This window comes from Oncorhynchus clarkii, chromosome 26 (assembly GCF_045791955.1).
Source record: "Oncorhynchus clarkii lewisi isolate Uvic-CL-2024 chromosome 26, UVic_Ocla_1.0, whole genome shotgun sequence".
Taxonomy (NCBI): domain Eukaryota; kingdom Metazoa; phylum Chordata; class Actinopteri; order Salmoniformes; family Salmonidae; genus Oncorhynchus; species Oncorhynchus clarkii.
The window spans coordinates 36,463,317-36,478,316 of record NC_092172.1 but is presented as its reverse complement, the minus strand read 5'-3'; the positions used below and the strand labels follow the sequence as shown (position 1 = coordinate 36,478,316).

At 48.5% G+C, this 15,000-nt stretch overlaps 1 protein-coding gene across 1 annotated transcript in view; it reads right to left on the bottom strand.

The window, feature by feature from the left end:
- LOC139385005 (metallophosphoesterase MPPED2) overlaps positions 1-15,000 on the bottom strand; it is a 126,748-nt gene that overhangs the window by 61,578 nt on the left and 50,170 nt on the right. Inside the window, exon 4 of the mRNA XM_071129973.1 lies at positions 13,688-13,913. Coding sequence (XP_070986074.1) covers positions 13,688-13,913 — 226 coding nt within the window. The remainder of the gene's footprint in view (positions 1-13,687; positions 13,914-15,000) is intronic.

The following is a 15,000-nucleotide window of genomic DNA, read 5'->3' as shown; positions in this document are numbered from 1 at the left end:
GCAGCGAAAGCGTACACAAACACACACACTCACTCACTCACTCACTCACTCACTCACTCACTCACTCACACACACTCACTCACTCACAGGCACACACACACACACTCACTCACAGGCACAAACACACACACACAAACACACGCACGAGCACACACACACAGGAGCACTCACTCCCAGGCACACGCGGGTGGAGACTCTGACCTTTCCAGAGGAAAATGAATAAAGGACTAAATGCAGGTCTCAAATGCAGATTTTGTCATTTGCAGGTTTCCCTACGGGAGGACACTGAGTGCTGCTCTGTGACTGTGGTATTTAACTCTCAGGACAACAACAACAGAAGATAGCAGGTTTCCCTACGGTAGGACACTGAGTGCTGCTCTGTGACTGTGGTATTTAACTCTCAGGACAACAACAACAGAAGATAGCAGGTTTCCCTATGGTAGGACACTGAGTGCTGCTCTGTGACTGTGGTATTTAACTCTCAGGACAACAACAACAGAAGAGAGCAGGTTTCCCTACGGTAGGACACTGAATGCTGCTCTGTGACTGTGGTATTTAACTCTCAGGACAACAACAACAGAAGATAGCAGGTTTCCCTATGGTAGGACACTGAGTGCTGCTCTGTGACTGTGGTATTTAACTCTCAGGACAACAACAACAGAAGATAGCAGGTTTCCCTACGGTAGGACACTGAGTGCTGCTCTGTGACTGTGGTATTTAACAGCCAGGGTGTTGACTAACTCTCGGGACAACAACAACAGAAGATAGCAGGTTTCCCTACGGTAGGACACTGAGTGCTGCTCTGTGACTGCGGTATTTAACTCTCAGGACAACAACAACAGAAGATAGCAGGTTTCCCTACGGTAGGACACTGAGTGCTGCTCTGTGACTGTGGTATTTAACAGCCAGGGCGTTGACTAACTCTCAGGACAACAACAACAGAAGATAGCAGGTTTCCCTACGGTAGGACACTGAGTGCTGCTCTGTGACTGTGGTATTTAACTCTCAGGACAACAACAACATAAGATAGCAGGTTTCCCTACGGTAGGACACTGAGTGCTGCTCTGTGACTGTGGTATTTAACAGCCAGGGCGTTGACTAACTCTCAGGACAACAACAACAGAAGATAGCAGGTTTCCCTACGGTAGGACACTGAGTGCTGCTCTGTGACTGTGGTATTTAACTCTCAGGACAACAACAACAGAAGAGAGCAGGTTTCCCTACGGTAGGACACTGAATGCTGCTCTGTGACTGTGGTATTTAACTCTCAGGACAACAACAACAGAAGATAGCAGGTTTCCCTATGGTAGGACACTGAGTGCTGCTCTGTGACTGTGGTATTTAACTCTCAGGACAACAACAACAGAAGATAGCAGGTTTCCCTACGGTAGGACACTGAGTGCTGCTCTGTGACTGTGGTATTTAACAGCCAGGGTGTTGACTAACTCTCGGGACAACAACAACAGAAGATAGCAGGTTTCCCTACGGTAGGACACTGAGTGCTGCTCTGTGACTGCGGTATTTAACTCTCAGGACAACAACAACAGAAGATAGCAGGTTTCCCTACGGTAGGACACTGAGTGCTGCTCTGTGACTGTGGTATTTAACAGCCAGGGCGTTGACTAACTCTCAGGACAACAACAACAGAAGATAGCAGGTTTCCCTACGGTAGGACACTGAGTGCTGCTCTGTGACTGTGGTATTTAACTCTCAGGACAACAACAACATAAGATAGCAGGTTTCCCTACGGTAGGACACTGAGTGCTGCTCTGTGACTGTGGTATTTAACAGCCAGGGCGTTGACTAACTCTCAGGACAACAACAACAGAAGATAGCAGGTTTCCCTACGGTAGGACACTGAGTGCTGCTCTGTGACTGTGGTATTTAACTCTCAGGACAACAACAACAGAAGATAGCAGGTTTCCCTACGGTAGGACACTGAGTGCTGCTCTGTGACTGCGGTATTTAACAGCCAGTGAGTTGACTAACTCAAAGACAACAGCAACAGAAGATACAAACAAGCCTTGATTGCCACTCTTAAAATACATAACCATTAACCAAAGTTTAACAGGAGCTGTACAGCCAAACAGTTGAGAACACAGGAGGAGAGAAGGGGGAGGCCACACTGGGGAGGAGAGAAGAAGGGGGAGGCCATACTGAGGAGGAGAGAAGGGGGAGGCCATACTGAGGAGGAGAGAAGGGGGAGACCATACTGGGGAGGAGAGAAGAAAGAGGCCATACTGAGGAGGAGAGAAGTGGGAGACCATACTCAGGAGGAGAGAAGGGGGAGACCATACTGAGGAGGAGAGAAGGGGGAGACCATACTGAGGAGGAGAGAAGGGGGAGACCATACTGAGGAGGAGAGAAGGGGGAGGCCATACTGAGGAGGAGAGAAGGGGGAGACCATACTGAGGAGGAGAGAAGGGGGAGACCATACTGAGGAGGAGAGAAGGGGGAGACCATACTGAGGAGGAGAGAAGGGGGAGACCATACTGAGGAGGAGAGAAGGGGGAGGCCATACTGAGGAGGAGAGAAGAAGGGGGAGGCCATACTGGGGAGGAGAGAAGAAGGGGGAGGCCACACTGGGGAGGAGAGAAGAAGGGGGAGGAGACCATACTGAAGAGAGAAGAAGGGGAGGCCATACTGAGGAGGAGAGAAGAAGGAGGCCATACTGAGGAGGAGAGAAGAAGGGGGAGACCATACTGAGGAGAGAAGAAGGGGGAGACCATACTGAGGAGGAGAGAAGGGGGAGGCCATACTGAGGAGGAGAGAAGAAGGGGGAGACCACACTGAGGAGGAGAGAAGAAGGGGGAGGCCATACTGAAGAGAGAAGAAGGGGGAGGCCATACTGAGGAGGAGAGAAGGGGGAGGAGACCATACTGGGAAGGAGAGAAGAAGGGGGAGGCCGTATTGAGGAGAGAAGGGGGAGGCCATACTGGGGAGGGTAATATTTGGAGTAGGAGATTCACCACAGACCAGGGGACTCCACACAATGGAGTAATCCCTATAGAGGGCTGACCCCAAAACACACACAAACGCACGCACGCACGCACGCACGCGTGTGTTAAAAGGCTGTATCTTAACTCCCGTCTCTGGTCTCAATCCGTCAGTATATCTTATCAGAGTCAGAGAAACCAGCAGGACTCCACACATATCAATATCTGTAGTCTGTCTACCATGCCTCCCACCACACTACTCTGTGTGTGTGTGTGTGTGTGTGTGTGTGTGTGTGTGTGTGTGTGTGTGTGTGTGTGTGTGTGTGTGTGTGTGTGTGTGTGTGTGTGTGAGTGTTTGTATGCTCCTAAGCAAGGATGTGTGTGTTTTCCACTGAGATCAATGTCCACCTTTCCAGAACGTTCCCGAAGCACCGTAACATCACGTCACACCTGACACTAGTCTACGTGCTGCATTATGCAGCCGCTGCCATTTACCAAATACAAAGACACCCAGAGCCATGAATATGGAAGCAGGAAAAATCTATATGTCTCAGAAAAACAGAGGCCAAGACATTTGACTGAAAAAGGACCATAGAAGGGCCTTGTCTTTGTCTAAGGATGAGCAGTAAGCATCATCACTACTCATGTGGAAGACTGTGCAGCGTTACCCATCTAGAGATGTCCCACTGGGCACACACTGGTTGAATCAACATGGTTTCCACATAATTTCAATGAAATGACGTTGAACCAATGTGGAATAGATGTTGAATTGATGTCTGTGCCCAGTGGGGTGTTGCTTTCAAGCCAAGAGGCAGAGCACTGCCTTCAGCAGCCTTAACAGTAGCAGACACCCCTCAGCTCTGTCTCTGCTGGGGTGAGGGGTCTGCACAGGGGTGAGGTTATATCCTGCCTGGTTGGCTCTGTCCGGGAGTGTCATCAGACGGGGCCACAGTGTCCCCCGACCACCCCTGTCTCAGTCTCCAGTATCTATGCCGCAATAGTCTATGTACCGTGGGGCTAGGGTCAGTCTGTCCTGTCTGATGTAATTCTCCTGTCTTGTCCTGTGTGATCTTAGGTATGCTCCCTCTAATTCTCCCATCTCTCTCTCCCCTCCCGGAGGACCTGAGCTCTAAGACCATGCCTCAAGACTACCTGGCCTGATGATTGTCCCCAGCCCACCTGGTCGTGCTGCTGATCCAGTTTCTGCTGTGCTGCCTGCTGTGAGGGAACCCTGACCTGTTCACCGGTCGTGCTGCTGATCCAGTTTCTGCTGTGCTGCCTGCAGTGAGGGAACCCTGACCTGTTCACCGGTCGTGCTGCTGATCCAGTTTCTGCTGTGCTGCCTGCGGTGAGGGAACCCTGACCTGTTCACCAGTCTTGCTCCCTTGTCCCAGACCTGCTGTTTCCTCTCCCTCCCTTTCTCTTCCTCTCACTTCCTCACCTTCTATCTCAACCTCTGAATGCTCGGCTATGAAAAGCCAACTGACATTTACTCCTGTTGCACACTATACAACCACTGTGATTATTATTTGACCCTGCTGGTCATCTATGAACGTTTGAACATATTGAAGAACGATCTGGCCTTAATGGCCACGTACTCTTATAATCTCCACCCGGCACAGCCAGAAGAGGACTGGCTCCTCTCTAGGTTTCTTCCCTGGTTCCAGCCTTTCTAGGGGGTTTCTGTAGAAGCACTTTGTGACAACTGCTGATGTAAAAGGGGCTTTATAAATAACTATGATTGATTGATTGAACTGTCCCCTATGAGACTGTGTGTGTGTGTGTGTGTGTGTGTGTGTGTGTGTGTGTGTGTGTGTGTGTGTGTGTGTGTGTGTGTGTGTGTGTGTGTGTGTAGTTGGGTCACAGGGGGCAGCTGGTTTAGGTATCAGCTCTGCTAAGCATCTGTTAGTATGGAGCCTGTTCTCCGTCATGGCGTAACGTTTTCTCTCATAGTCTGGCTGGTCAACATAGAGATGGAGGAGGGTATTAAACACCAGTCAACATAGAGATGGAGGGTATTAAACACCAGTCAACATAGAGATGGAGGAGGCTATTAAACACCAGTCAACATAGAGATGGAGGAAGGTATTAAACACCAGTCAACATAGAGATGGAGGGTATTAAACACCAGTCAACATAGAGATGGAGGGTATTAAACACCAGTCAACATAGAGATGGAGGAGGGTATTAAACACCAGTCAACATAGAGATGGAGGAGGGTATTAAACACCAGTCAACATAGAGATGGAGGAGGGTATTAAACACCAGTCAACATAGAGATGGAGGGTATTAAACACCAGTCAACATAGAGATGGAGGAGGGTATTAAACACCAGTCAACATAGAGATGGAGGAGAGTATTAAACACCAGTCAACATAGAGATGGAGGGTATTAAACACCAGTCAACATAGAGATGGAGGAGGGTATAAAACACACGTCAACATAGAGATGGGGGAGGGTATTAAACACCAGTCAACATAGAGATGGAGGGTATTAAACACCAGTCAACATAGAGATTGAGGAGGGTATTAAACACCAGTCAACATAGAGATGGAGGAGAGTATTAAACACCAGTCAACATAGAGATGGAGGGTATTAAACACCAGTCAACTTAGAGATGGAGGGTATTAAACACCAGTCAACATAGAGATGGAGGAGAGTATTAAACACCAGTCAACATAGAGATGGAGGAGGGTATTAAACACCAGTCAACATAGAGATGGAGAGTATTAAACACCAGTCAACATAGAGATGGAGGAGGGTATTAAACACCAGTCAACACAGAGATGGAGGAGGGTATTAAACACCAGTCAACATAGAGATGGAGGAGAGTATTAAGCACCAGTCAACATAGAGATGGAGGAGGGTATTAAACACCAGTCAACATAAAGATGGAGGAGGGTATTAAACACCAGTCAACACAGAGATGGAGGAGGGTATTAAACACCAGTCAACACAGAGATGGAGGAGGGTATTAAACACCAGTCAACATAGAGATGGAGGAGGGTATTAAACACCAGTCAACATAGAGATGGAGGAAGGTATTAAACACCAGTCAACATAGAGATGGAGGAGGGTATTAAACACCAGTCAACATAGAGATGGAGGAGGGTATTAAACACCAGTCAACATAGAGATGGAGGAGGGTATTAAACACCAGTCAACATAGAGATGGAGGAGGGTATTAAACGCCAGTCAACATAGAGATGGAGGAGGGTATTAAACACCAGTCAACATAGAGATGGAGGAGGGTATAAAACACTAGTCAACATAGAGATGGAGGAGAGTATAAAACACCAGTCAACATAGAGATTGAGGAGAGTATAAAACACCAGTCAACATAGAGATGGAGGAGGGTATTAAACACCAGTCAACATAGAGATGGAGGAGAGTATAAAACACCAGTCAACATAGAGAGGGAGGAGGGTATTAAACACCAGTCAACATAGAGATGGAGGAGGGTATTAAACACCAGTCAACATAGAGAGGGAGGAGGGTATTAAACACCAGTCAACATAGAGATGGAGGAGGGTATTAAACACCAGTCAACATAGAGATGGAGGGTATTAAACACCAGTCAACATAGATGGAGGGTATTAAACACCAGTCAACATAGAGATGGAGGAGGGTATTAAACACCAGTCAACATAGAGATGGAGGAGGGTATTAAACACCAGTCAACATAGAGATGGAGGAGGGTATTAAACACCAGTCAACATAGAGATGGAGGACGGTATTAAACACCAGTCAACATAGAGATGGAGGAGGGTATTAAACACCAGTCAACATAGAGATGGAGGAGGGTATTAAACACCAGTCAACATAGAGATGGAGGAGGGTATTAAACACCAGTCAACATAGAGATGGAGGGTATTAAACACCAGTCAACATAGAGATGGAGGAAGGTATTAAACACCAGTCAACATAGAGATGGGGGAGGGTATTAAACACCAGTCAACATAGAGATGGAGGAGGGTATTAAACACCAGTCAACATAGCGATGGAGGGTATTAAACACCAGTCAACATAGAGATGGAGGAGGGTATTAAACACCAGTCAACATAGAGATGGAGGAGGGTATTAAACACCAGTCAACATAGAGATGGAGGAGGGTATTAAACACCAGTCAACATAGAGATGGAGGAGGGTATTAAACACCAGTCAACATGGAGATGGAGGAGGGTATTAAACACCAGTCAACACAGAGATGGAGGAGGGTATTAAACACCAGTCAACATAGAGATGGAGGAGGGTATTAAACACCAGTCAACATAGAGATGGAGGAGGGTATTAAACACCAGTCAACATAGAGATGGAGGAGGGTATTAAACACCAGTCAACATAGAGATGGAGGAGGGTATTAAACACCAGTCAACATAGAGATGGAGGAGGGTATTAAACACCAGTCAACATAGATATGGAGGGTATTAAACACCAGTCAACATAGAGATGGAGGAGGGTATTAAACACCAGTCAACATAGAGATGGAGAGTATTAAACACCAGTCAACATAGAGATGGAGGGTATTAAACACCAGTCAACATAGAGATGGAGGGTATTAAACACCAGTCAACATAGAGATGGAGGAGGGTATTAAACACCAGTCAACATAGAGATGGAGGGTATTAAACACCAGTCAACATAGAGATGGAGGAGGGTATTAAACACCAGTCAACATAGAGATAGAGGAGAGCATTAAACACCAGTCAACATAGAGATAGAGGAGAGCATTAAACACCAGTCAACATAGAGATGGAGGAGGGTATTAAACACCAGTCAACATAGAGAGGGAGGGTATTAAACACCAGTCAACATAGAGATGGAGGAGGGTATTACACACCAGTCAACATAGAGATAGAGGAGAGCATTAAACACCAGTCAACATAGAGATAGAGGAGAGCATTAAACACCAGTCAACATAGAGATAGAGGAGGGTATTAAACACCAGTCAACATAGAGATAGAGGAGAGTATTAAACACCAGTCAACATAGAGATGGAGGGTATTAAACACCAGTCAACATAGAGATGGAGGAGGGTATTAAACACCAGTCAACATAGAGATGGAGGGAATAAAACACCAGTCAACATAGAGATAGAGGAGAGCATTAAACACTAGCTAACAAAATATTTATGTTCTCCATAGCAGCAGCAGTAGTAGTAGTAGTAGCAGTAGTAGGGGGTGTAGTGTACTGTTAGGTTGGGTTGTAGTGTACTGTTAGGTTGGGGTGTAGTGTACTGTTGGTCTAGGCCATAGCCATTATTATTATTATAACCCCATCCCAAACCTTAACCTTAGCCCCTGAACTTAAATTAGGAATACAAGGGTGCCATTCTATGCTGGACTCAGAAGGTTGAAACCCACTTGTCTGAGCAACGCTCTTAGCTGTCCCCTTTACCAGGTCACCCACGTGGTGTAGTGTTGGGGTCAATGTGGAGCTAAGTGAGACCTCACACTGGACAGACAGGCTGGGCATCCCGGACTGCTGCACGCCAGACCTCAGGCCACATGGACACTGGTTAGAGGGGGGCAAGAGAGGTGGTGTAGGGGGGTTGGCAAGCTGTCCCCTCTGCCTCTCGCATGACCCCAAGCTGTCACAACAGACACTTAGCAGCCCTCACAGTAAACACACACCAGGGAAGGAGGGGGAGTGGCTTTCTCTCGTAACAGAGATGGAGAAAGAGAGAAGGAAAGAGACAGATGGGGAAAAGAAAGAGGTAAAGAAAGGAGGGAAGAAATATTGAGAGAGGGAAATAGTGAGGAAACATGGGAAAGAGCCAGAGACTGAGAGAAGAAAACCGAGAGAGAGAGAGAAAGAGGAAGAGAGAGAGAAAGAGGAAGAGAGCGAGAGAAAGAAAGAGGAAGAGCGAGAAGGACAGAGAAAGAGAGAACGAGAGAGTGAGAGAACGTGGGAGAGAGCCAGAGAGAGAGAAAGAGGAAGAGAGAGAGAAAGAAAGATGAAGAGCGAGAAGGACAGAGAAAGAGAGAACGAGAGAGTGAGAGAATGTGGGAGAGAGCCAGAGAGAGAGAAAGAGGAAGAGAGAGAGAGAAAGAAAGAGGAAGAGCAAGAAGGACAGAGAAAGAGAGAACGAGAGAGTGAGAGAACGTGGGAGAGAGCCAGAGAGAGAGAAAGAGGAAGAGAGAGAAAGAAAGAGGAAGAGCGAGAAGGACAGAGAAAGAGAGAACGAGAGAGTGAAAGAACGTGGGAGAGCCAGAGAGAGAGAAAACAGAGAGAAAGAACAAGAGAGAGAGAGAGAAAGAAAGAGGAAGAGCGAGAAGGAGAGAGAAAGAGAGAATGAGAGTGAGAGAATGTTGGAGAGAGCCAGAGAGAGAGAAAACAGAGAGAAAGAACAAGAGAGAGAGAGAGAGACCTTTTGTCTTCATTTAATGATACATTCTCATTTCATTAAACCCCTCTCCACCACTCCCCCTTATTAAGACAAAAAAACAATATCCCCTGTACCTCATACTCACCTTGCTCCACGATACAAAACAACACCACACATCACAATAACCAAAAATCTCACCACTTCTACAACCGTATATCCAACCCATCTTCCCCAGCTGTACAGACAGCCCCCCGACACACCATATCTCCTGAAATATCTCCTCACATTTTATAATTTTATAGAACTCAAATTCCACCCTAAGGCGCGCAGAGACCATCCCATTAAATTATAGTAAAGGGTTTGTTATCCCCCACCTTTAACACTTGGGACAGGAGCCACCTCCACCTGGCCAGTCTTGACACCACTGCCTGTGACAGCCCCTCCAAGTTCTTCCTGACCCACCTCTCCGAGCCCAGGTACACCACCAAAATTGTAAGCCCTTCACAACCCCACTGCAAACCTCCTGGAAGCAGAAGAGGGGCCTTATCCCTCCATGCCCAACATAACAGAGCTTTGCACTTGCCCCAGTTCACCTTAGCTGACGAAGCTCCCTCGTACAACTTCAGACTAGTCTCTAGTGCCTGCATATCCTGCCCATCACAGTTACGTAATCTGCATACGCTGACACTGCTATGCCTGTCAACACACCCATCCCTGTCCAGCACATTCCTTACAGTCACCTGCGTAGCAGGCTCAAAAAAGGCTCAATGGCTAGTGTATATAACTGACCCGATAGAGGGCATCCTTGTCTGAAGCCCCGTCTCACGCAGACTGGCCTGCTGAGCCCCCCTCCCAACTTGACATGACGCCCAAGCATACAACATATTCACACAGGCCAAAAAACCTTTCCCCAAACCCAAACATCACATTCAACAGATACTCATGGTCCAATCTATCAAAGCCAGTCCAAAGTCCAAAGTTCACATTAGAACCTCTCGACAAGTCCAACATGTCCCTGATTAAGAACAAGAACAAAGTCTGTGATTGAGCATCCCGGTACACAATATGTCTGGGCCTCTATAGCATGACTAGACCCAGCCTCATCTACACCACCCTCTATAGCATGACTAGACCCAGCCTCATCCACACCACCCTCTATAGCATGACTAGACCCAGCCTCATCTACACCACCCTCTATAGCATGACTAGGCCCAGCCTCATCTACACCACCCTCTACAGCATGACTAGACCCAGCCTCATCTACACCACCCTCTATAGTATGACTAGGCCCAGCCTCATCTACACCACCCTCTATAGCATGACTAGACCCAGCCTCATCTACACCACCCTCTATAGCATGACTAGGCCCAGCCTCATCTACACCACCCTCTATAGCATGACTAGGCCCAGCCTCATCCACACCACCCTCTATAGCATGACTAGGCCCAGCCTCATCTACACCACCCTCTATAGCATGACTAGACCCAGCCTCATCTACACCACCCTCTATAGCATGACTAGGCCCAGCCTCATCTACACCACCCTCTACAGCATGACTAGGCCCAGCCTCATCCACACCACCCTCTATAGCATGACTAGGCCCAGCCTCATCTACACCACCCTCTACAGCATGACTAGGCCCAGCCTCATCTACACCACCCTCTATAGCATGACTAGGCCCAGCCTCATCCACACCACCCTCTGCTGCCTGCGTCTCATGGCCCCTTGCATGTTGACCTCGATTTCCCCCACTGGCAATTGTATCCTCACCTTGTCTATGGCCTTTATGTGGCACGCAAAGCTCTTATGCCCCAAATCCCCACACTCAAAACACCCTTCCAACTCCCTTACAAATATTCCACTAGCAATCAGCATACCCACCTAATTCACTCGTTTCATAAACACAACCACAGCTTTGTTCATTCTAGATGTGGAATGTATGAATTCAGCTCCTACCTGTTCGCCGACTGCGAGCAGAACCTCCTCCACCTTAACTCCATTCTCAGGAACACACCTGAATCCATGCCGTAACAACAGCGTCTAGGCTGCCATCGCACACACCACACCTTCCAAGCCCCGGGAAACTAAACTCTGTCCTCTTCCTACCTAACTTTAAAAAACAATATGTACTGTTAAAATAAAAGTGTATTAACCCTCCAGCATCTAACTTTAAAGATTTAGTTTTTTACCAAGGATAGAATCAAGACAATAAGTTAGGACAGAGCCATTCACCCAGCCTCTCAACTACAAAACACTCCCAGCATGCACTGAGAAAGAGAAAGAGAGAAACTGAGAGAGAGAAAGAGAGAGAACGAGAGAGAGAGAGAGAAACTGAGAGAGAGAAGAGAGAGAACGAGATGGAGAGAGAGAGAAAGAGAGAAAAAGAGATGGAGAGAGAGAAAGAGGAAGAGATGGAGAGAGAGAGAGAAAGAGAGAAAAAGAGATGGAGAGAGAGAAAGAGAGAAAAAGAGATGGAGAGAGAGAGAAGAGGAAGAGAGAGCAGGTGAGAGAAGACATCAAGATATATTGACTCTGTTCGGGCCCTTGGTTCTCTCCCCCTCTGTTTCCTCCCTGTCTGGCCTGCTGCTGTTTCTGTGATGTCTGGAATGCCGTATCCGTCTCTCCTCTGGCACCCACTGCTTCCCTAGCCTAGCCGCTAAACAGCTAATTATAGCCCCGCGACAGGACGGAGGTGTGACCTGGTTACCTATTTAAAGATCAGAGAGAAAGTCCCTGAATAGAGGAGAGAGGGGAGCCGCTAGGCCGCAGGAATGTGTTTCATTCCATTCCATCCAGTACCCAGACACACACATGGACACACACATGGACACACACATGGACACACACATGGACACACACATCTATTGACACACTGTCACTGTGTGCAACCTATCTCTCGTGTACACATTGTCCCCCCCCCCAACATGCGAATGCGCACGCACGCACGCGCACACACACACACACACACACACACACACACACACACACACACACACACACACACACACACACACACACACACACTCCTGACTACTGTCTATTGACACAGTGTTCCAGTACCACATGTATCACTTAACCTCCATGTCAAAACACAGGTGTAATCTAAGCCTGAGGAACCCCATAAAGGAGTAGTGTGTGTTGGGATGAGCAGCCAGCGTGTCAGTGGAGCCTTTCTGTGAGCTGCCAGAGTACAAAGCCTGTGTCTCTATAGGGAGGGGACAGAGGAGAATGAGGGAAGATAACCTGGTGTAAGCTCTATAGGGAGGAGAATGAGGGAAGATAACCTGGTGTAAACTCTATAGGGAGAGGACAGAGGAGAATGAGGGAAGATAACCTGGTGTAAACTCTATAGGGAGGGGACAGAGGAGAATGAGGGAAGATAACCTGGTGTAAACTCTATAGGGAGGGGACAAAGGAGAATGAGGGAAGATAACCTGGTGTAAACTCTATAGGGAGGGGACAGAGGAGAATGAGGGAAGATAACCTGGTGTAAACTCTATAGGGAGGGGACAGATGAGAATGAGGGAAGATAACCTGGTGTAAACTCTATAGGGAGGGGACAGAGTAGAATGAGGGAAGATAACCTGGTGTAAACTCTATAGGGAGGGGACAGAGGAGAATGAGGGAAGATAACCTGGTGTAAACTCTATAGGGAGGGGACAGAGGAGAATGAGGGAAGATAACCTGGTGTAAACTCTATAGGGAGGAGAATGAGGGGAGATAACCTAGTGTAAACTCTATAAGGAGGGGACAGAGGAGAATGAGGGAAGATAACCTGGTGTAAACTCTGGAGGAGTTGTAGTGGTGGAACAGTGTGTTAAAACACGGGACCAAGACAAGTCATATAAAGTCTGTTGGAGGCTTACCGTTTACAACTAGACAATTACAGAAATAAATATAGATATGTAACCTTTATTTAACTAGGCAAGTCAGTTAAGGACAAATTCTTATTGACAATGACGGCCTACACCGGCCAAACCCGGGCGGCACTGGACCAATTGTGTTCCGCCCTATGGGACTCCCAAACCGGGACAAAGCTGGACCAATTGTGTTCCGCCCTATGGGACTCCCAAACCCGGACAACGCTGGACCAATTGTGTTCCGCCCTATGGGACTCCCAAACCGGGACGGCGCTGGACCAATTGTGTGCCGCCCTATGGGACTCCCAAACCGGGACAACGCTGGACCAATGCACACACACACACACACACGCGCGCACGCACACACACGCACGCACACACACACGCACGCACGCACACACACACACGCACGCACGCACACACACGCACGCACACGCACGCGCACACGCACGCGCGCGCACACACACACACACACACACACACACACACACACACACACACACACACACACACACACACGTTCAGGTGGTGGGGATTGTGTGCAAACTCCCATTCCTCCTTACCATGGCGTCCCATATATCCGGAAGCCTTTGACGGTGACGTCAGAGTCCTGGAGGTACACACAGTTAGTGAGGAGGTCCTGGACGTCATCAAAGTCCTCGGGCTTCAGTTTGGACACGGAGGGAAAACGGTAGTAATCCTGCTTGACCAGCTCAGCCATAAAGTCCTTATCGAAGGTCAGCTCATGGTTCCCTGCTATCACCACCTTAAACTCATAGGGTAGACCACCTGGAGGGGAGAAAACATACACACGGGTTAGAGCGAGAGAGGGGAAGAGACAGAGAGAGGGGGGAGAGAGAGAACGGGAGAGAGAGAGGGGGAGAGACAGAGAGAGAGGGGGAGAGAGAGGGGGAGAGGGGAAGAGAGAGGGGGAGAGAGCGAGGGGAAGAGAGAGAGGGGGAGAGGGGGAGAGAGCGAGGGGAAGAGAGAGAGGGGAAGAGACAGTGAGAGAGGGAGAGAGAGAGGGGAAAAGACAGAGAGAGAGGGGAAGAGAGAGTGAGAGAGGGAGAGAGAGAGGGGAAGAGAGAGAGGGGAAGAGACAGAGAGAGAGGGGAAGAGAGACGGAGAGAGAGAGTGGAAGAGACAGAGAGAGAAGGGGAGAGAGAGAGGGGAAGAGACAGAGAGAGAGAGGGGAAGAGAGAGAGGGGAAGAGACAGAGAGAGAGGGGGAGAGAGAGAGGGGACGAGACTGTGAGAGAGGGGGAGAGAGAGAGGGGAAGAGACAGAGAGAGAGGGGGAGAGAGAGAGGGGAAGAGACAGAGAAAGAGGGGGAGAGAGAGGGGGAGAGAGAGAGGGGAAGAGACAGAGAGAGGGGGGAGAGAGAGAGGGGGCGAGAGGGGGGGGCAGAATGTGCATTGTTATCTTCAAAGTAACGACCTGACCACATCAATGATTTCTCCTTTTACAGTCTTCTAGAAAATAACATCCAATTGAAGAAAAATACAGGCATTGAAAGCCCCATTCAGCCAATCAGAGGGGTTACATGTACAATACACAGGTGAAGGCTGTGCTTGACCGTCACAGGTCAATCAGTGTCTCTCTGTGAGGCCTTCAGAGCCGTAAACCCTGAACCTTACCTCTACTAGTGTCTCCACCATCTCATCTTTCAATTTCTACTTTGCCCTCTCTGCTCTCCTCTGGTGACGTGCGTTGTCCCGTTGCCCTCTCCCATCGTCCAGGTAACGCACTCCTTTATTCCCGCAGATTGAGTACTCAACCCTGGCTTTTGACTCCCCTCGCTCCCGCACTGCGTCCCTCTCTCTCTCACTCTCTCTCTCTCTGCTCCCTCACTCTCTCTGCTCCCTCACTCTCCCTCT